The sequence below is a fragment of the Perca flavescens genome, chromosome 15 (genome assembly GCF_004354835.1).
Source record: "Perca flavescens isolate YP-PL-M2 chromosome 15, PFLA_1.0, whole genome shotgun sequence".
NCBI lineage: Eukaryota > Metazoa > Chordata > Actinopteri > Perciformes > Percidae > Perca > Perca flavescens.
Genome location: NC_041345.1, coordinates 28346393 through 28369368, shown reverse-complemented (window position 1 = coordinate 28369368; position 22976 = coordinate 28346393). Strand labels below are relative to the sequence as shown.

The 22976-nt window shown below is 40.4% G+C and overlaps 1 protein-coding gene across 1 annotated transcript; it reads right to left on the bottom strand.

Moving 5' to 3' along the window:
• Positions 1-1176: 1176 nt before the first annotated feature.
• LOC114569782 (all-trans-retinol 13,14-reductase-like) lies at positions 1177-22219 on the bottom strand. Its single transcript, XM_028599839.1, is given in 16 exon segments — positions 1177-1828; positions 3428-3587; positions 4291-4325; positions 4328-4456; positions 6748-6857; positions 7023-7161; positions 7273-7392; positions 8091-8288; positions 8373-8568; positions 8824-8926; positions 9232-9370; positions 10822-11004; positions 12492-12687; positions 15810-15938; positions 17668-17854; positions 22073-22219. Coding segments are annotated over 13 exon segments (1830 nt in total). The 5' UTR covers positions 12655-12687; positions 15810-15938; positions 17668-17854; positions 22073-22219; the 3' UTR covers positions 1177-1673.
• Positions 22220-22976: the final 757 nt, after the last annotated feature.

Sequence of the window (22976 nt, the reverse complement as noted above, 5' to 3'; positions counted from 1 at the left end):
GACTACATGTGAGGATTATAAGAGTGAAACAAAGAGGAAGATGAGATTAGATTGACAGCACTTTCATGCACAAAGTAAAGAAACCTATTACAAACCACTTTTTCCATGCTTTGTTTTAATGATTTAGCCGAGAAATGAAATAAAGGCTTTTTAAACTGTCCCCTCCTGAGTGCCTCAGTGTCATTGAACCCTTAAAAAACACTTTAGTTTGATGAATTCATGTTGACCAAAAAACTTAGTGTTTGCATTTGTGTATTTTAGCTACTGCCCTATCCTCTGATAGGTCAACGTTACCTGCAGTCTCCCATTGCCAGACACTCCTCCACAGCACCACGGAGGAGGGTCTAGCTAGTCCACACAACATTTTGGGATGGTAGAAAAACGTGCTCTGGTTTAGTGGCATTTCTTTAAACCAATCACAATCGTCTTGGGCGGGGCTAAGCGCCGGATGGAGCCCCGGTGTTGCTGCAAAATAGCCTCGGGAAGGAACTTGTTTTGGTGGAACGTGTAGGTTCAAAAGTAGTTTTAGTCGTGCGAGAGAAAGCTCAGATTGGACAGATAGTCTAGCTAGCTGGCTGGATTTACCCTGCAGAGATCTGAGGAGCAGTTAACCATGGTCCTCAGAAATCCACCGGAGTTTAAAATTACAACACAAAGAAAGGCGGAAAAGTAACGGAATTGTGGCCTAAAAGAATGACTTAGAATGGAATTTCTGGCGGCAACAATTCCGTTACCTTTCCACCTTTCTTTGTGTTGTAATTTTCCGGAAGTGGAAAGTCGTATATAGACTCTAGGTGACATAACTTGCATTCTCACTGCAGGTAAAGAGGGCGTGACAAGAGTCTGAATGCAGGCTATAAAAAGTCCACCATTTATTTTACGCATAAAAACCTAAAAGTCTGACAGGTTAAGCTTGCAGCTGTTTTGAAGTGTTCATTCCCGTTGATCATACCAGCATTACAGCCATCACTCCAGCTCAAAAGTCTATGTCTGTAGAATATGTCACAGACATGAAGCAAATATACATGTTGATTTTTATCTCAACCTTCTATTCCATTTTAAAAGCAGAAACTTTCAAACAATGAATGTAGGCCTGTTTGTTTCCTTTAGAATACGCCTGGGTAGAAGCACTCAAACAAAACTTAAGAGTCTAAAGATTTATTTCTTTTGGCACATTTATTTTTTCTTTCTCGTTTAGACTGTTATGCTTTTCTTTGTTTCCACAAACAAATAATGAACTTTTCTTACCTGATGGCGTACAAGGGTTGATATCAGATTAGAAAAGCAAAATATGTTTAAAAAAAAAATGTACAGTCACGTAGCAGTAAGCTACTCATCGGGAAAAGAAAACATTATACGTGTGGCTACTAAGCAAAGAAAAAAGACTGAATGACTGATTTTAGTGATTTGAGTTTAGCTCTTACATACCAGCCGATACAAAAATGATTGTTAAATGGGTGTGACTATACTCCATGTACCAAGAACGATTAACAATAGAACCCCAATATTTTATAATAAGTCTAGCTCAACCTTCAACCTTGAACACATCACAGTCGGCTTACAAAAGAAGAAGTTGAGCAATGCATACTACATTAGCATAACCCTGGTTGGTCCGAATCTGTTTCTCTCTTTTCCTACTTTGTCTTTTTTTCCTGTACATCTGGAATCAGCTGCTAAGTCATCTTTTGCTTCTTCTGATTGGTCTGTTTTTTGAAGTGGCTCTTCAGGGCTAGAAGGTCAATGTAGAGGATCTGATCGAGGACGGCCGAGGCGCAGAGCAGGCCGCCATGCAGCGCCCCAGCCATGCCGTTACAGAATACGTCCTGCCCTGCACACACACACACACACGCACACGCATACATACACACACACACAGAAACATTAATGGTGCAGTAGGTAAGACTTATAAAACTAACTTTCTGTCATATTTGCTGAAACTGACCCTATGTTCCAGTAGAACTACATGAAGCAGGTAATAAAAAAAGAAAAGAAACGGCTCCTCTGGCACCACCTACAGCCTGTAGTGCGATTTGCAAAAATCCACCGCTCCCTGTTCAGATGGACCAATCAGGGCATGAATGATCTCCCACTGGTCTGTAGAGGAGCTTCTGTGTCTATGTATGCGGATGATGTAACACTTTATATGCCGGCATCAGCTTTAGAAAACATTTCTGCAGCTCTCAACAATTAGTTGCAGATGGTATCTAATTGGGTAATTGATAATAAACTTGTCGTAAATATAGGCAAGACTAAAAGTATTTTATTTGGAACTAAATGTTCACTAAAAATAAGGCCCATGTTGGATTTAGTACTAAATAATGTTGCTGTTGAGCAGGTACATGAAATAAAGCTTCTTGGGGTAACATTAGACTGTACTTTGTCGTGGTCAAGACATATAGATGAAGTGGTGAAAAAAATGGGGAGAAATATATCTGTAGTTAAAAGCTGTTATTCGTTTTTAAATTCTTATTTAATTAAACCTGTTTTGCAGACACTAGTGTTATCACACTTAGATTACTGCTCTGTGGTTTGGTCAGGAACTACAAAGAAGAATTTAGGGAAACTACAGAGGGTCCAGAATAGAGCTGCATGTTTAGCCCTTTGCTGTACGACAAGGGCTAATGTTAACAAAATGCACAGCAAACTATACTAGTTACCGGTTGATGAGAGGTTAAAAACATCACTCCTTGGCTTTATAAATAAAATTAATTTATGGAAAACTCCAGAATGTCTGTATAGGCAACTTACTTTGATCTCTAATGTACATACATATCTCACGAGGCATGCCATAATTGGTAAATATATTATTCCAAACTCTAGAACAAATTCAAAACAACGTACAGTGTTGTATAGAGCTATGGTTAAATGGAACTCTCTTCCAGGTCATATTGCTAAAATTCAAAATATTATGAGTTTTAAAAAACAAATAAAAGAATTTTTTTATGTTAACTTAAATTGGTAGATAGAGTATATTGTATGTGTATGTAGAGGTATATGTGTGTGTGTATGTTCATATGTGAGTGTGTATATATGTATATTTGTATTTTATGAGAATTTGCTGTTTCGGTGTAGGATTGTTTGTTTATTCATGTTATGTGTTATGTGTGGACCCCAGGAAGAGTAGCGGATGCATTTGTTGCATCAGCTAACGGGGATCCTAAAAAAAGAAAGAAAGAAAGTGCCAGGGGGGGTGTCTAACTGTGTGTCAATCACTGCTCATGCACACGCATTAATTCTCCCTTGTGGGGGGAGGGGCTTAGGAGACAGTTTTGGGCTTTAGCGGAAAGGGGAGGAGGGACTGAGAAGTTGTTGATGTTCAAATGTTTTGGCTAAGTCCTGGATCTTCGCAATCCTACCTACGGCCCCTTTAAGCAGGTGTGTCACTGTGGAATCTAGACCAAAAGAGACCGTCCGTCAGTCAGGTCACCTGTTAGGTAGAGTCCGTTGATCGGTGTCTGTGGTCGTGTCCTAGCAACCGTGTCTGGGGTGAAGCGCTCCAAGTTGTGTTCAGCTCCGTACATCTCACCTCTCGGAGCGCCCAAATAGTGGACATTAGTTAGAGGAGTGGCAGCATCCACCATCACCACCTGAACAGGAACACACATGCTGTTAGTAGTTATAGTAGATATACAGTACATAGAATAGTTGCCAATTCAACGTCTTTGCAAAATCTTTTGGAGACAGCAATATTTTGGACTGACAGTGTGCAAATACAATGCAGACTTAGATTATAGTCAGGGATGAAACAAATAAACAGTAATATTTGTATTAGAAATGTGATGAAATACTTATATAACCAAATCCTGATGCCTTCTGCAGTAAATGAAATGGTGACACCCATAAAAATAAAATGGATAGAAAGGCCATTCCAATTCAAATCAATGTAGAAGAATGGTCAGAGCGGCAGCCATTCTTATGTGTACCTTGGCCATGGTAATGGTCTAACTTCTGTATAAACCGACATGCAGCAAGTCGGGAGGTGAGGCCAAATGAGACGTGGATGTGGAGTCGTAAGCTGTTCAAGGAAGCCATATTTGTTATTTTAATGCTAAATCCGCACAAATCCCTTTGCTATCACCAGATGAATAAAAACTTTGTTTGGCACGTCTTCTGTGACCGGTGTGGCGTGGGGGGCATGGTTGAGTTAGCAAGCTAGCTAAGTAGCCAGTTGTCCGCTGGCTTGCTGGTTCCCCTGTGCTTTCATGCTGCATTGGTTACAGAAAATGAGCCGAACAGCGAGCTTGGTCAAATGCTGTTTTTTGAGTTGACCTTGAGTTTGGAATATATTACCTTGTCTCGCAGTTGAGGGAAGATTTTAGTGCCCAGTCCAGCATCTCTTGGGCCATGCTATTTTTCAAATCCAGGTAGTCCTGTCCCCTCTTGCCAAGCTTTGTCTCCTCCCACTCCTCAAACCACTCATAGCGAGCCATGGTTAGCAACGTCATACAGGACTTACCTACAGAAAGATAACAAGGGGGATATACAGGGTACGATTTGTAAAAAAAAAGCAAAGATGTTTTTTGATCATGCACGACAAAACAAAACATGGAAGAATTAAATCCCCCTTTCAATACCACAGATGGTGCCACTCGGCCAGCCATGCCAAAACACTTATTTATGAACTTCAATATCCAATGGGAAATAATCTCTAAATGAAATAACACGATGTGGTGTCAACATAAAACATTTTGCGACGAAAACTAAATACTTTCACCCAGGAAACGCTTGTTCGTTGCTCGGGAGTGTTTTAACCCACGATCTTTTCCTAAATGTAACGAGTTGTTTTGGTGCCTAAACTTAACTGTTATCACCGCACAACACGCTCACTTTTTCTGGCTAATCTCCACCACCACGGCCCCTGAAAGCACCATCATCTGGCGGTGCCTGTAGCCGGTTCACAGTCACCTATTGGCGGCTAAACAACTGCCGCTGGTAGCCGGCGTCCCGGAGCTCTGGAGCGGCTAAATACAACCGGCAACTGCTGTTGCTATTCGGATTTTATTGTTCTATGACATGTTCAAGTTACTGCTCAAAAAATGTATCCACTGATATACAGACATCTCTTTCGCCATGTAGGCCTGTGGTAAAAGTATTTTTGGAGTTGCAATTCCACCGTTTGGCCGTTATGTTCAATTTGCTTCATAGCCCAGGGGGCCCGAAAGAGTGATACAAATTTTTCACTTCATTTAATTTTTCATCTTCTTGAATGAATGAAAAGTAGGTGATTGTTGGTACAGCAAACTTTGCACCGTACGGTAACACACTGCATTACATACCAGGTGAAATATGCCTGGGACATCCAGCTTTATTCTTACACTTTCAGTATTACCGTAAAACTTCAAATAATATCCGGGTCCCAAATAGACGCCTGTCTCTTTTAAATGCCTGGTGTGACAACAGATTTGGGTAAATAAAGGCCGGTCTCAAATAGAGGCCTGGTCTGTTTTTTTTTTGTTTTTTTTCGTGTCGGGTTGTATTTGATCTTTTAAAACCCGTCAGATCGTTTGTTCTATGTTTTGATTTGATTTCACGTGACAGACACAACCGTTCATAAACGACTCATCACTATGGCAACATAACAAACAGGTTAACAAACTTTCTTTTAGTCTTCAGTTTTTCTTAATTCTCTCAATACCACCATGGAGACAAAAAGAAAAAAGTATGATTTGACATTTAAGCTGACAGTTGTCAAATTTGCCGAACAAAATTCGGGAGAAGCAGCGGCAAGACATTTCTCGATTGATCCTAAGAGAGTGCGAGAATGGCGTAAACATAAAGCAGAACTGCAACGTCTGGCCGAGGAAGACGACAAAAGGGCCAGACTTTGGAGGGAGGAAGAAGGTCAGTGAAGAGCTGGAGGTGAGCGTGTGTGAGTGGATCCACAGCTTTTTTTTTTTTTATTATAAATATTAATTAAATACGAATAATACGAATTAGAAAAAATTAATATAATGTGGTAACCTCCTATTGTCAATTAAAGGCCTGTCTCTTATAGACGCCTGTCTCAAATACAAGCCGGTGCATTTCGGCGATTTGGGTAAATAGAAGCCCGGGCTATTATTTGAAGTTTTACGGTATATAATGTATGTAGCCATCATGTGTATATTTAAGACCCCTTTTCAGGGTTCTTTTAAAGCTCCCATATTATGCTCATTTTCAGGTTCATAATTGTATTTTAAGGTTGTACCAGAATAGGTTTACTAGCATGCTAACAGTTGCGGTTAGCCAGCTCGTTTCGGCTAAAGCCGTGCAGATTTTGACCAGCTCACCCGGAGACTGAAGGCAGGACACATTAAGAAACCCGTATATCACTCAAAACAGCATGGAACTTTTTTTTTTGCACCAGAGACACAAAATAACATCCCAAATCCCAGAAAAAGGGATTTTTTCATAATATGGGCACTTTAAATAAGTTGGACGGTTGCCAGCTAGGAATGAAATTGTGTGAGTTTAAAGACCCAACGATTAAGAAAAGACTGAATTTCAAGTGGTAAATCTGCCAAAGCTACCATTGTGAACTGTACATATGCCGTAGCAGATGGCAGGAAATCATGTTTAACAAATATAACATCCCACCCAACAACTTGGAATTCACTGTTAGCGAACACATGATTGGATTACTGCCAAAAAAAAGGACATAGGGTTGAGGAGGCGAAGACAGACATCAAAAGAAATGGAAGGCGGTGTCATATTTAATGGCCAACTAACAAGCAAGTACACATTTGTGCACAAGTGAATGTGTGTTACCTGGTTGTCTGATGTTGGATGTAGGATCTTTAGCGGATGGGAAGGTGATGAACATCATGGGAATGTTTCCCAATACCTGATCTCTGCTCAGAGAAGAGTAACGCTTCATACTACACACACACACACACACACACACACACACACACACACACACACACACACACACACACACACACACACACACACACACACGACAGGAATGGGTTGACAAAAATGGGATTTGTTAACTAAAATATAAGCACAATATTTTTATATAAAAAGATATAAAAACCTACAGTGAGTCCAAGTCATTGTCTTTATACATCCAGAAGTTGGTGGAAACAATGCCCAGCTCCTCTTTGGTTCCATCCAGACCAACAAAGACCAAGAAGGAACCCATACCGTGACGCACCAAACCCAACAGTGACTGGATCTCTACACACACATCACAGGAAATATGCAGTGCAAAAGATAGCAAATGAGAAACAAATGCAACGTACAATTTAGTGGCTACAGTCAAGTGATCAAGTCTGCATACTGTGTTACCTGGTTTGTCCTGTATCGGCTGAGGCAGAAACTTCTGGAAGGTGTTGAAGATTCCAGCGTTGGAAATGACAACAGGGGCATGGACCTCAAACTCTTCTTGTCCTTTAAGCACTGTCACGCCTGACACACACACACACATACACACACACACACAGCTTAATGGTAGTTGATTCCCCTAGACTTAGTCTGAATCAACAGAAGTGCATTTCCAGGATAATTGCCTGATATCCGGCACATGTCCCTCACCTTCTGCTCTCTCTGTGTTGGCATTCTCAAACTCTGTTTACTTCGGGAAACAACCGTTGAGCTAGCAAGCTACACGCAGATAATGGCCAGTTTTGAAGAACATTCGGATGGTGCAACAAGGCAGGCCTGTTTGGTTCTTTTGGGGAATGACTGTACAGATTTACGAAGAATAGGTTTACGCCATTTACTCTCTAACTGGGACGGATTGGTGGGGATTGCTGTGGACAAAGCACACACGGCGATACACTGGTAAGATTAAATTACGTTTAACCATGTATCCAGCTAATTTAAATAGCTCACGTTACTGTGTTGTGTGAACAGTTAACTTCATGTTCCACCAAAACAAGTTCCTTCCCGAGACTATTTTGCAGAGTCACCGTCGTTTTTAGAGATCTTGAAGTCATGCAACTGTCTTGCAATGTGCTTATGAAGGCTTCTGACTTGGACCCCAAAAGACTCAAGGAATAGCTCTGTTTAAAAAGCTAGATAGCTCCATGAACAGAGCGAGCTGTGGACACTTTCATGAAAAAAGGCCACAGTAACAGAATCTGTCTCCCCTCTCCCTTTCTCACCATAGGCCTTCCCTTGCTGGTTGAGCAGGATGCGTTGTACAGGAGCCCTGACCAGCACAGCACCGCCAGACTGCTGAATGACAGGGATGATGTGAAAGGCAAACTCACTGGCGCCCCCCCGTGGGTAGTACGCACCACGCTTGTAGTGGTGAAGAAGGAGAGCGTTGATGAGAAAGCTAGACTCTTTAGGAGGGACACCTAAAGTGATGTAAAACACAACATTTAGAGGGATTTACAGCATGTGTGTGATCTGTGATGCATGTGAGTGTGTAGGTCCATCACCATAGAAGAGGTAGGCAGACAGCGCCTGCAGGTCCTTGTTCTGTGTGAGGCCGGACATTATTTCGGAATGGCTGGCTGCTGCTAGGCGGAAAACTGAAGATATGCGATCTAATAGGCCGGTTCGAGCCAGGAAGTTCGCCAGCCAATAAGGCATGATCTTCAAGATGGCAATAAGTGGAGTCCGCCGTGAGGCTAACTGTGAAGGGAAGACATACAAGCCCATTAATCAATCAGAATCAACAATACACTCAATGTGAGAAATGCAGTTTAAGTGTAAGACAGAAAAGTAGCGGACTCAAGCCTGAGCCTTGTGGCACACCAAATGTTCATTGTGTCAAAGAAAGGTTTCCAACAAATAATCTTGTTTACACAAACTCTGCCTACTTCCTCCTTTCATCCCTTCTTGACTTTCTCATCCATCATTCCATCATGATCGCCATTACCACCCTACCTTCATCAATCTCATGAACTCATCAATGGCCCCCTCCTCTCCTGGGAACTGCTGCTTCAGGCTATCTGCCATCTCAGTCTTCCCGGCATGGATATGGTACTCCCTGAGAAAGACATAAAAAGTTAGGTAGGGCGGGCCAGAGACGGCTGGAAATGTTTTGATTAGTTCGAAGCAGGGTAGGATTCATAGGCCCGTGTAGATACTCTCAAAAATGTGGAAATATAAAAAAACATTTAAACATGAAAGACATAGGAGCCTTGAGAAATAATAAAAAATATAATTCATGTCATGGTCAGATTTTGTTTGTTGTAGTTGATTACTCCTGGTAAAGAGAGCAAATTAAGACACCCATTGAAAGAACGACATAATTTAACTGTACAAGAATCATGTCATTATGCAGCAGCCTACCTGCGCTGGTCAGGCTGACCTAGGACCAGTGTGTCAAAGTGCTGCTCCAGCCGTGTGAACTGCAACTGTCCCTCTGTAATCTGATCCAGAGCAACCCTCAGCAGGCTGTTCTCGTGAAGCTGGCCCAGGTAATGGATACCTGGCGGTGGCAGTGATGGGGTTAAATCCACTTCATTTATACAAGGCTTTAGAATAGATAGTTTTCTTACACGGTCTTCATTCAGTCATTGCAAAATTAATCGAGTATTTAAAGTGAAGCTAAATCAGTCCTTTAGTATTGAGATAATCACATTGTATTATAGTTTGTAATGTCTCATATGGCAGTAATCTTACAGTATATTTAAGTAATATTAAATCCTTTGTTGTCCATTTTTACTAACATCCCTATATAGTTTTAGCAGAAATATAAGAATTTTAGAAATAGAACAAAAAAAAATGTTTTACACCAAAGAAAACAGCACAGCTGGGTAACATAAATAGTGCTGAATAGCACTTCAGATAACAAATGAAGCAGAACTCCATATACTTACTAGATATGGTGCTATAATAAATTAAAAAAGTACTGATAGAACAAGGTGCTTATACTGTACAGTATATCTGAGGTAGGTGGATATAACAGTATATCCACTGTATATTTGACAGATATTTACATGTTTAAATTATGTGTTAATATATAATTAACGTGAAAGGTAGATGCTTGTTAGCAGTGTTGAGTAATAACTTTAATACAAGCTAATAAAAGTGCAAAATAGTGATGACCAGTGTAATAATCAAAGTGAGCCACTTGGATATAATGCAATGTTGTTAGTAGTCATGTATGCAAGATTGCATAAATAGTTTGCTTACTAAACAATGCATCTTTGACATGTCTCTAACATGTGAAATATCATCATCTTGTGTTCATTTGTGTAGACAAATTATGTACTTTAAGAGCACAAATTCGTAATTTGTCTGATATGTTATCTGATACGTATGTATTAATGTAGATCAATGAATTGTATACATATCCACACCCAATCAACTCAAAGCTCTGCTCATGTTTCAACAAACGCAGCTGTGTGTTGCTGTTGCAGTTCAGTGGGATTTGGTTCAGACAGGAACAGGGCGGCTCTGTTTGACAGCATTAGTTTTGGCATTACAAATAGATGAAAGAACATGAAATCACAGGACATGATTATAGCGGGAGCACATTTGTGGCATGATCTTTGTATTAACAACGGTGCTGTGGTCCATTATGCTCGGCTATAACTCACCACAATGATGTATGTGTTCAAGTCCAGTTTCTCTTAGTTAATTATGCTTAAAGGAAATATGCATAAATGCAAACGTATTAGAATGACAAGATTATACCATATACTGTATGTAAGTAAATCTGTATGTAAGTAAATCATCAATCAATTTATTTAGCTGTATTCTTTTCCAATACAAAGCCACAGGTGCAGAGAAAAATTCTGTGCTGGTGTGTGTGTGTGTGTGTGTGTGGCGAGAATTTATCACAATGCTGTAGTGTATTGATATAAAACATCTCTTTCTTAGAAGGTCATTTCTCTCTGTTTCTTTCTCCATACACAAAGTACTTGACAGTCTTACCCACGTCAAACTCAAATCCCTTATTCTGAAAGGTGTGTGTGCAGCCTCCAGCCTGATCATGTTGCTCCAGAACTACAACCCTCTTCCCGGCTTTAGACAAAAGCGCTGCTGCTGTCAAACCTCCGATCCCGCTGCCTATCACCACCGCATCCAGAGCAGGGGGAACACGGTCCGCAAGAAACCCTGCAGGGGGAGCACAGATTGTATTTTAAAAATCAGCCGGGGGAAAAATGTTGTTAGGCGGGTCCCGAGAACTTTCTTGACATCTTGAACATCGAGGTTTTGCATCACAACTTTCATAGACTGCATCTGCAGTAAAATGTATTCAGTAGATCATTTGTGGATACAAATGAGTCCAGGTCCATATCATCCTGTAAATCTGTATTCTGAAGGGCAAAGAGATGTAGAAGGCCCAGCTCCTACTCAGCAGCACGACTTTCCCCAAAAACACAATTTTTATCAACTCCTGAACTAAAGTCTTTTTCTGTGCAGCTGTGTTATGGGAAAACTCAGGATCACCAAAGTAAATTCAATTCATCCTCTTTGATGACATGAATGTCTGAACTTAATTTCACAAACAATCCACTCAATAGTTGTTGAAATATAGTGCTAGAGGAAATGTCAGGGGATTGCCAAAGTCGTTTGAATACATCATCTGGGGACCATGAATGTTTTGTGCCAATCCATCTGCGTAGATTTCAAGTTATTTAACGGAAATAGTGAAAACTTTGAGAGGAAAAGGATGAGCTAGGTCCTCGGAATGGTTCCTCTGAGGACCATAAATATCTCAAACAGAAATTATGACATTCCATTTAATGAGAGTTGAACGAAAAACGATTCAACTTTCATGTGGGACACATAGTAGAGATGTTTTAGTCAAGCCGAAAGTGATGCCAACATCCCTGAAGCACTGAGAGATGTACTGAAGCTTGATTTTCATATTTGATCTCTCTCCAAGCTTCTCTGCTCCCTTCTTTCCAACACTTCCAAAGGATCTCTCTCACCAGCTGTGCCAACAATATACTTGCATGTTGTGTGCAATTGGGAAAATGGTTGTCGATCTCCCAGTGATTATTTTGTCTTAATTATTGGGATGTTGAAGGATAAAGCATGATTTTGCGGAGGCTCTACGCAGTGCTTTTTCCGTATCCTACGTAAGCGGCCTGAAGTTTATACTTGAGCATTGGTGTGTGCGTCGATGTCTTTAAGAGAATAATAGGGCTGGCATGAGTGTGTGCATGGGCAGTGTGTGGTAGAGCGAGTGAGAGAGTGACGGGGATTAGCTTCGGAGTGAGTACCGACTCTAGAGTCATAGTGAGAGTGCTTTTATGACCACGGTGGATAATCTGTAGCTGGGAAAGTTAACCTTCTCCTTGATATCATGTTGTTTATGGAGATGGAGAACCAAGAAATGAGGAGGGGGGGGAAGTGCAACGCTACCAAGCGACGGCCGAGCGGTGTGCGTCGCCGCGGCTTGTAGTTACATTTTTCGAGAGGTGCACGTCAGGCTATGGCGTAGGGTCTGTCTCTCCACGTACCTACGTACGTAGCCACGGCGTAGATTTAACGCAGAGGCATAAATCACGCTTAATACAAAGCTCTGGTAGACAGGACAGTACAGTGTCTGCCAATGATCAAGATTCAAGACTCAAGAAAGAAGCTTTTTTTACCTCTCTTCAGCCTGTGGTCCCTCTGCTTGCTGTCGGTGACCAAGGGTCCTGGAGGCCTCACGCACTTCTCGCTGAACACCTTGTAGCGTTTCCCGGTGGTCAGGAAGAAGATGGCGACCGCCGCCAGCACGCAGCTCAAAAAACCAAGCAGCCACCACCACATAGCAGAGGAGAGCTCGGGGCCCACTGTACAGACCTGCGCAGGATGGAGAAGAGGGGAACAAGGAAAACAGCAAACTAAAGAAAATACTGAGGTAGATTGAGAGAATAATCCAAAATGAGAGAGAGAGAGAGAGAGATGAGGTAGGAGTGAAGGATGGTGGAGAAAAGTTTGGAAGAAAAGGCTTTCCACTCAAAGAGAGCACTAAACTGCAGAGGAGGAGCTGGTTAAAGTGAGGGGTGGAGTCATAATTGGGCATAATTGGGGTAAAAAAAAAAAAAAATCAGCCCACAGCCCACCACCCACCACTCGTCCTTGCATTCTCCTTCGAAACATTTACATACCAGCCCCTAATACTGCCACCTAGCTGAGTAATTAAGATAATTAAGGTTATTAACATACCGTAGTATGATAGTGTACTCACAGAGTCAAAAAAGGTTGACTGGCTCTTCATGGCAAGATGGCTAAAGGTTGAGCATGGGTGTCACCAAGATCCCTTGAATAGGCATGTTAAACAATAGGGCTGGGACAATATGCTTTCGTCTTGATTGGATTGTTTCATGATACATGGGTGCCGATTTGATTGGATTGCGATTTCGATAGTATTGAGTATTGCAATTTTCTTTTCCTTCAAAACAAAAGTTGAATAATACTATTACTATACTTCTAGAGACAATATATCATGAGCCATTTCTAAAAAATTAATTGTTTTCTAAAAAGAATGCACACCACTGTCACATACCAGTCAGTCAGTCTGATACTTAGATTTCTTAAGAAGAACATAAGATGGATTTTCTGCATTTTCTGGTTTCAGTCTGTTTTGCTGGAAACGGATATGATGCAGCTGCCGTCTGCGGTAGCCTACTGCATAAACAGAAAAATATAGGTACCGGTAAATTAATTAAATAAAAGAAAAAGTATTGATTATGGGAATAAGAATCAATTTTAAAAAACCCTAACCCCCCGATTCCATAAGTGAATCGATTTTTCCCCCCACCGCTAGTAAACAAGTAATACGTTTGTAAGTTAAGCTAAATCTGCATTTTGTGCACAGTATGCAACTTGTGTTAAGTGGAATGTAAATAAGAAAAGCTATAGTATTATGTTTGCAAGTGCCTTAGCTTGCTAACACATAACTAACATAAGCTTACTAACAGCGAGATGTGGAATAGTAAGACGTGCTTACATGTCATGTTTTTAGCTATCTACAGGTTTGTTGCCTTTTCAGGAACAAGTTAGCTGGTATTAGAGCTAAACTGGGGTTAAAAAAAAAAATCTTCCCTAGACTTTTGAGACCCAGACCAGCCATTTAACCCATGTACATACCAGCCCCTTATAATGCCCCTTAGCTGAGTGGTAATTAAGATAGTAGAGATAGTGTACTCTCAGAGACAAAAAGGCTGCCTGGCTCTTGATGGCAAGATGGCTAAAGGTTGAGGGTGGAGCATGGGTGTCATCAAGATGCCTTGCATTGTGAACTAGTTACACGTCTGTAAGTGAAGCTAAAGCTGCATTTTGTAGACAACATTTGTCATTGTGGAATGTGGATAAATCAGAAAGCTTTATGTTTGCAAGTGCCTTAGCTTGCGGACACATAACTTACATTAGTTTACTTAAATCTTGCTTAAAAAAAACTTTGTTGGTGTTTCAGAGGACAAGCTAGCTGTTAGCAGAGCTAGACCAGGGTAAAAAAATATATAAAAATCAGACGTGGCCCGCCCTTTCATTCACCTTCAACACAGGTGTCATCAAGATGTCTTGTGTTATAGACCAGTTACAAGTCTGTTAGTTAAGCTAAAGCTTGTGTTTGCATGTGCCTTAGCTTTCTAACACATAACTAACATAAGCTTGCTAACAGCGAGCTGCTGAATAATCCTTGGACTTGCTAATGTTTTTAGCTAGCTACAGGCACTTTGATGGCGTTTCAGCCTGCACACATAACATAAGGCATGTAGTTAGGGGTGCCACGTCATTTCTCCGACACGCCATTGTTCCGACCTCTCATTAACCCGAAAAATTCCCTTTGGTCCTACAGCCCACTAGTCCGGCGTCCACCAGCGATATTACGAATCCCACTATGGCCACGCCAAGACCCGCCCTTCAATAGCATTTATTGGCCAGGCGTCCATGCTTACGCAAGGTAACATAACCCCATTTGTACAGGTCCTATCCCCTGACCTGAATCGGCTATCCCAACCTTAACCACTCAAGGTCAAATGACTAACTCCAACCTGTCATGGTTTTGGGTTTGAGTTTCTGTTGGTTTTGAGGTTCTGTTCTTGCCCTTACCTTACTCCAGAACCTGACACAACCAATCGAGCTGCTTCGTAGGGCGGGTCTTGGTTTGGCCATAGTGGGAATCGTAATTTTGGGCAGGCCCCGTAGTTAGATCAGTGTCAGGATTGCACTGTCTTCCCATTCTTCCACTGTGGAGGACTTGTAACTCATGACATTTTGGAAATTCTGATTCCACAAAGAGCAGAGCAGATAAATTTTCCACGCCATGACATGAGACTGACAGAGAAGAGAGAGCTGCTTGTTCATCACCTCTACAGACTCCCCTCTGACTCATGTACAGCACCCAGCACCAATTTGTTGCTCCTTCCAAATTGCCTTAGGATACTATGTCTAGAAATTGCACTGTATAGCTGAAATCATCGTAATTTCCAATGCATGATTGTGAACAACGATGCTTTCAAAGCTGATATGCTGTGAATGGGATATGTTTGGCCAACTTGGCTTTCTGGGTAATTTGGCTAAGGTTTGTGCAGTGTGCATGGCCTAGTCGTGCTGTGCTAAAAAGGTCAGTCTGCAATAAAGAATAATAATTAGAGTAAGGAAGAGGATTAGGGCCTCATGTGAAATTTTTTTTTGGAGTTCTGACGATGCCACCATTCTACAGGTGATACAGTTTCTCAGGGAAGATCTGCTCACAGAAATAGATGACAATGCCAAAACGCAGTCAAAAGACTTTATAAACTTGAGAGATGAACTGAAATGTGCTATCAACCAGGTTAGCAGCCAAAACCAAGGCCTTGGAGGACCGGGTGGAGGGCCTGCACACAGCTGCCAGCACCCACTCGGACACCAGTACAAACCTGGAGCGCAACGAATTAGGTTGTCCAAGTGCTATTATTCATGACATCGTACTAACTTACCAAATAGATGGAGTGTCCGTATTCCAAGACCCGTTCCTGACGTCAGGCAGGACCCTGTACTCAATTTGTCGAAGCGGAACTTTCCGGTAGTTCAGTCAGACCTTCAGTCTGGGCCCAGGTGTCAATCAGCTGAACAGAATAATTTCTTGGATGATAATAATTTCCAGAATGGAAAGAAAGGTCTAATATGAAGTTCTCTCCAGTTCGTTCAAAGTGCCTTGCCCCATATGCAGTATGGTTAAAAGGACAACAGTTGCTGACGTCATGACAAAAATAAAGGCTTTATCTCTAGGTTACATAATATTAGTCAGAACAATCTTTAGCCCTTCTCTTAACCATCTGAAAAGTGCCTGAATTAAAGACTGAATTAACATGGCGGCCTGCAAGAATACACAAATCATCAATTTGTGTGAGGCATATGCAATACTCCAATTAAAAGTGTTCCATCACATATCTCTGCAGGAGCAGACTCGCCTAGGCTGTACCCTGCCAGAGGTGTCACGGAGCCCCTGCTATGTATTCTTTTACTGTCAGTCAATTGTCCCATTTTGGTGCTCTATATTTGAAACTTTCTCACAGATGTACAGCCAAAACATACCCACAAACCCCATAACTGCTGTGTTTGGAGTAGGCTAGCTCCAGAGGGGGTGAGTGAAGGTAAATACGGTGCAAAATGCAAGTGTTTGTAGACTTGATGTAAGCACTTGTAGAAAACAATGTGAGAGCTTGTAGAACACTAATCTGAACTTCTATGTTGATATTTGCACTCAGAAAATATCCCACCCTTGTGTTCTGAACGTGAAGTCACAGGAAATATATTCACACAAATGGGGGATCTACTAGTTTCAACAGGTTGAAGGAATCTGAGGGACACTCATGAAAAATCCTTTAATATATTCCTAACTTTTAAGGGGAGACACTGCAGGTGAATATGAAAACCATTTTAACTAATAGATATCACCATAAAACTTCCCCAGTTGATTACTTATTACAATATTGCCTTGTATTACAAGTTTTCAGAAATTTTTATGTTTAAATTAGCAAATGAAGCATTATCTTGCTTAATATGCGCTCATTTGCGTTCGATTCCAGAACATAAAGAAAGCCAGGTTAAAAATTCTTGTTTTGTTTGTTGACATATTAGAGGCACAGGTTTTTACAAAGCAAATTTTAGATATCTCTTTTTATCACTCCGTAAACAAATAAAAAAGAAATCCATTTTTTGTCATGTTTTTAGGAATATAATGTCCCATAAATCAGGCTATGAATGACATATGAAGAAAGCCCTCCGTAAAAAATCTTAGGAATCGATATAGATAGGAATGGAAGTGCAAAGTTTGGTGTTTGGAAGTGCTACTGAAGTGGAGGTTTCTGGCTCAGAGTTTTATGAGAAAACAGTTTAAATATGCAAAGGAGGAATTATCTAATGCTAACTTATGGTGAATTTAGGAGTAATCTATAGGCACAAATAGAGTGTAGTAAAATAAACACCTAAATGTGTATTTTAGAATTTTTTTCCCCCAAAAAGACAATGTTATGGAAGCAAAAAAAAGCCCAAAACTGAAAATTTAAAAATGTTTTATGTGCAGTGTCTCCCCTGAAGTCACTAGGCTCGTTCACCAAAGGAAACACACTAAAAATCTACCACTTTTTGCATCCATCTGTCCAATTATTCTTAAAGGAGCATTAACTGATGTTAATACAATACATTTTTTTTTGTCAAATACAGTGAATATCTCCTTAGAGTCATTTAGATTTCTATTTTCTGTGTTTGCCGAAAAATACATGAATGCATGAGCCACAAAACATTATTCCATCTGCTATAGCAGGAAATATTCATGACATCGTACTAACTTACCAAATAGATGGAGTGTCCGCTGTCCAAGACCCATTCCTGACGTCAGGCAGGACCCTGTACTCAATTTGTCGAAGCGGAACTTTCCGGTAGTTCAGTCAGACCTTCAGTCTGGGCCCAGGTGTCAATCAGCTGAACAGAATAATTTCTTCAGAAAAAACTACAGTCGATGGTGTGATCAAGCAGGTTTCTGCATGCAGAATGGAAAGAAAGGTCTAAGTTCTCTCCAGTTTCTTCAGAGTGCCCTACCTTATATACAGTATGGTCAAAAGGACAACAGTTGCTGATGTCATGACAAGGACTAGGTTCTGCTAAATAATCTTTTGTAATCTCATCTCTAACGGTTTACAGCATACAGTACCCTACACTGTCTTCAGACCAAAGGTCAAGGTAATGTGGCTAGACAATAGCCCTTTGAGCCTAAAGCCCACAGGAGAAATGGCCCTGTGGTTTTTGGTCTCACTGTTGACTAGCAGCACTCTCATCTGACAACCTCAGACAGAAATAAATACATTCATTAACATCTAAAATGTTCATTTCCCACACCTCGACCCTTATCAGGTAGGCTTTATCTCTAGGTTACATAATATTAGTCAGAACAATCTTTAGCCCCTCTCTTAATCATCTGAAAAGTGCCTGGGAAGAAGACGGAATTAACATGGCAGCCTGCAAGAATACACAAATCATCAATTTGTGTGAGACATATGCAATACTCCAATTAAAAGTGTTCCATCGCATATCTCTGCAGGAGGCTGTACCCTGCCAGAGGTGTCACGGAGCCCCTGCTATGTATTCTTTTACTGTCAGTCAATTGTCCCATTTTGGTGCTCTATATTTGAAACTTTCTCACAGATGTACAGCCAAAACATACCCACAAACCCCATAACTGCTGTGTTTGGAGTAGGCTAGCTCCAGAGGGGGTGAATGAAGGTAAATACGGTGCAAAATGCAAGTGTTTGTAGACTTGATGTAAGCAAATGTGAGATAAAACAATGTGAGAGCTTGTAGAACACTAATCTGAACTTCTATGTTGATATTTGCACTCAGAAAATATCCCACCCTTGTGTTCTGAACGTGAAGTCACAGGAAATATATTCACACAAATGGGGGATCTACTAGTTTCAACAGGTTGAAGGAATCTGAGGGACACTCATGAAAAATCCTTTAATATATTCCTAACTTTTAAGGGGAGACACTGCAGGTGAATATGAAAACCATTTTAACTAATAGATATCACCATAAAACTTCCCCAGTTGATTACTTACAAGTTTTCTGAAATTGTTATGTTTAAATTAGCAAGTGAAGCATTATCTTGCTTAATATGCGCTCATTTGCGTTTGATTCCAGAACAGAAAGAAAGCCAGTTTCAAAATTCTTCTTTTGTTTGTTGAAATATTAGAGGCACAGGTTTTTACAAAGGGAATTTTAAATATCTTTTTTTATCACTCCGTAAACAGATAAAAAAGAAATCAATTTTTTGCCATGTTTTTCGGAATAAAATGTCCCATAAATCAGGCTATGAATGACATATGAAGAAAGCCCTCCTTAAAAAATCTTAAGAATCGATATAGATAGGAAAGGAAGTGCAAAGTTTGGTGTTTGGCAGTGCTACTGAAGTGGAGGTTTCTGGCACAGAGTCTGAGAAAAACTTATTTTATGAGAAAACAGCTGGATTGTAAAATATTGCAGGACAAGTTGAAAATGGCAAAACATTTTAACTAAGAGATAACATGAAACTTCCGCAGTTGATTACTTACATTAAGACAATTATTTTTATATTACAATTTTTCTGAAACGTTTGTTTGAATATGCAAATGAGGCATTATCTAATGCTAACGTATGGTGAATTTAGGAGTAATCTACAGGCACAAATAGAGAAAGTGTAGTAAAATAAACATCTAAAAGTGTATTTTGGATGTTTTTCCCCCAAGAAGACATTTACGGAAGCAAAAAAAGCCCACAAAACTAAAAATTTAAAAATGATGTTTTGCGTGCAGTGTCTCCCCTGAAGTCATTAGGCTTCAATGCTACGTTTACAGGTGGCCGGCGACATTTATGAAAACCTCTCTGTTTTCAAAAATAACATTGTGCACAGCTGTCAGTTTTCAAAAAAGTGTTTACACGTACCTGTGTATTGTGGAACGATGTGACAGTTATCTAGTCATGGTATCACTTTTTCTTTTAAAGCCAACTCCCGTTCTCCCTCTAGATAACCCTCGCCCTCTAAGCCCTCTTCTGCCGTACAGCCGTTACAGATACTGTCAGCGGGGGGATGGTTAAGCCTATATTAAAGGAGTTATTTCAGATACTTCCCTATATTTAATACTGTAGGTACTAAAACATTATAGGTTCAAATATTATAAAAATTGTATTATAAATATTAATAGGTTCAGATGAATTAATTGAAATACTTCCCTATGGTTTAGATAAATTTTAGAGAGACACACACACCCCGCACTTCATGGTTCTACTTCTACAGTGGAAACCCGATGACGAGACAAGAGGCTTTTGATTGACAACCTAGATGTCCCCCGTATGTGAAATACACAGCACACAGAAGATCTTTATAACCAAAAGCAAAGGTCTGCTTGTCAGGTCGGTCCCCGGGGTTGCTGCAAACCGCACGGTTAAAGAGGAGGCCAGCACTTCCCCTTTCGGGGGGGTCCCCGCTCACGCGGGCAAGTGGCGAAAAAGAAGAAAAAAGGAAAGAAAGTCTTCTAAAAGAGCAAAAAAAGACTCACAAGGTTTTTTGGGTCACCTTGCTCAAGACAAACACAGGTGGTTTTATTATTTTTTTTAAAAAAAGCTAAAAGTTAACATGCAAACAAAATAAATGGAAAAATGAACAGAGTTCAATCACTCAAAAAATGCTCTAAGACACAGGAGGTCCCTACTCGTAGGGTATTGGTCAAAAGAGCAGAAAACGAGCCCAAGGGAGAGAGAGCGCTTTTTGGCAAAGCACCCATTTTAATATGTACATTTCTTGGGGTTCAACCCCCCATCACAGCGAGGTGTGTTTTATCGCATTTGTTTCACCTTACATGGTAATACAGTCTTAAAGCAAGCATCAGGTTGGATATACGTAGAAACCATCTCATATGACGATATTTCCTTTATACATATGCATGTTGCTATCTAACATAGAATCTAACGGTTCAGTTCGACTGCATTGATCAATAGGTCAGAGCAGTAACCTTTTACACTCCTGTATGCACCCAGAGCCTACCCCCCCAAGTGCATGGATACAAGGCCCCAACAGCACTTCCTCTTTCCAGCTGTGCAGGTTCAGACAGACAGTTACACAAAGCAACTTATGCATCTGAAGCCTCTTGCAGACACTTCCTCTTTCCGACTGCAGGGTCAAATAGGCAGCTTCACACCGCAACTCACACTAAAATGTCTCTAAGCATGTTTATAGTAATATCAGTAACACAAAAACTTAGCATGATTATATTTCTAAAGGCACATTAGCACTCATAAACCAAAATCAAAGGCAGTATTATAGTCTCAAGGGCAGAAATATATTTTAGCTGTTTTTGGGTTAACTCATGTCAAAAGCAGAAGCACAGTCTCCACTGTTCTTGAGCTGATACATTTCAAAAGCAGAAGTATAGTTTTAGCTGTCTTTTGGATTAATACAAATACATTTCAAAAAGCAAAAATATTTCAAAAAGCAGGAATATAATTTTTAATTGTTTTTTGGATTTTCACATACTGTTGTTCAACAGTATATATGCGGTCAATGACGTCAAGAGCACGCCAAACCTGTAGGTGGCAGTGGAACGAGAAGCTCAAGCCCATGTTAGCCAATCAGAATCCCGAAAAATAGCAACAACAACAACGAATCATTTCCTCTCTCTTCTCTTCCTCACTTCCTTGGCTGCTTAAACCTCCGTTTGTCTCAGTTTACGTGCAAACGTGCAAACAAAGTTTTCCCAAATCTCCACTGTGGCCTGTTTTAGAAAGACTCGTCTTCAGAGGCGAATTCTCCGTTTGCGTGTAAACGAAGGGCACAAACGAAGGGAAATGTCTCTGTTTTTCAAAATGACCATGTACGTGTAAACAGGGCCCAAGTCAGACAGTTTCCAGCCGTTTCAGCCTTCAGTCTAAACAGGAAGTCAGAGAAACAATCAAATCCTGTTAGGTCTGATTCCGATTTGAAACCCTCTTTCATGTCTCTCCCAGAGAGATGGGGAATGACACGCAGCAAAGGGCAGCAGGTCTGATTATTTTTGTGCTGTTATTATTATTGATTATTATGATATTATTGATGTATATATTACTTTGTTTATATGTCTTTGTATCTCTGCGTACTCATTCGCCTTGAGCTGTCTGTCCAGTTTACGTGGAAAATCAAAAGAAAAAACAGCTGTGTAGCAAAAGGGTTGGCTTGACTCTCGGCACTGACCTTGTTAGAGACACAACTTCACTGGACATCAAACTCCCAACGAGAAGCAACACGTCTTTGAACTAAAGCCACAGGCTCTGACAACCTATCAAAAAGGGGAAACAAATCTCAGAAATACCTGAGCCAAGTATCACAGCAATCCTTGATAAAAAAAATAATAAAAAAATTCCCCACTTCCTGAGGGCTAATGATGGAAGTGGAAACAGCAGGTGGATAGGGAGGTCAGGTGACTGCGGCAGGTGGGGAAGTCTAAGGGCATCTGGTGGACAGAAAGAGAATGGCAATGTACGGCTTTGGGGAATTGGGAATGTGGCTGGAGTGTATGGAATGCCTAACTAAGTACATTTAATCAAGTACTGTACTTAAGTAAACATTTTGAGGTACTCACACTTTTTATTTTATTGTTTTTATCTATTTTTTGAGGTACTTTATTGGAGTCTTTTCTTTTCATGCACTTTCTATTTCTACTCCGCTACAATTCAGAGAGAAATATTGTACTTTTTACACATTCATCTGACAGTTTCAGTTACTAGTTACTGTAGAAATTAAGATTACATACACAAAACACATAGTAGTTTATAAAATATTATGTTTTATTATAGATAAAACTACCCAACAATATAACGGCCTACAAGTGTAGCTGAAATGATTAGACCATTAAACACTTAGTTGATTTTTTGGGGATTTTTCTGCAGAGTACTTTTACTTTTAATACTTTTAAGTACATTTTCCTAATGATACTTTTACTTAAGCAAACACTTTCAATGCAGGACTTTTACTTGTAACAGAGTATTTTTACAGTGTTGTATTTGTACTTTTACTTGAAAGTGCAGTAAGTGATTCTGCCCAAAGATTATTTGAACTCAACTGCCAAACAAATACTACCCCCCCCCCCCCCCCCCCT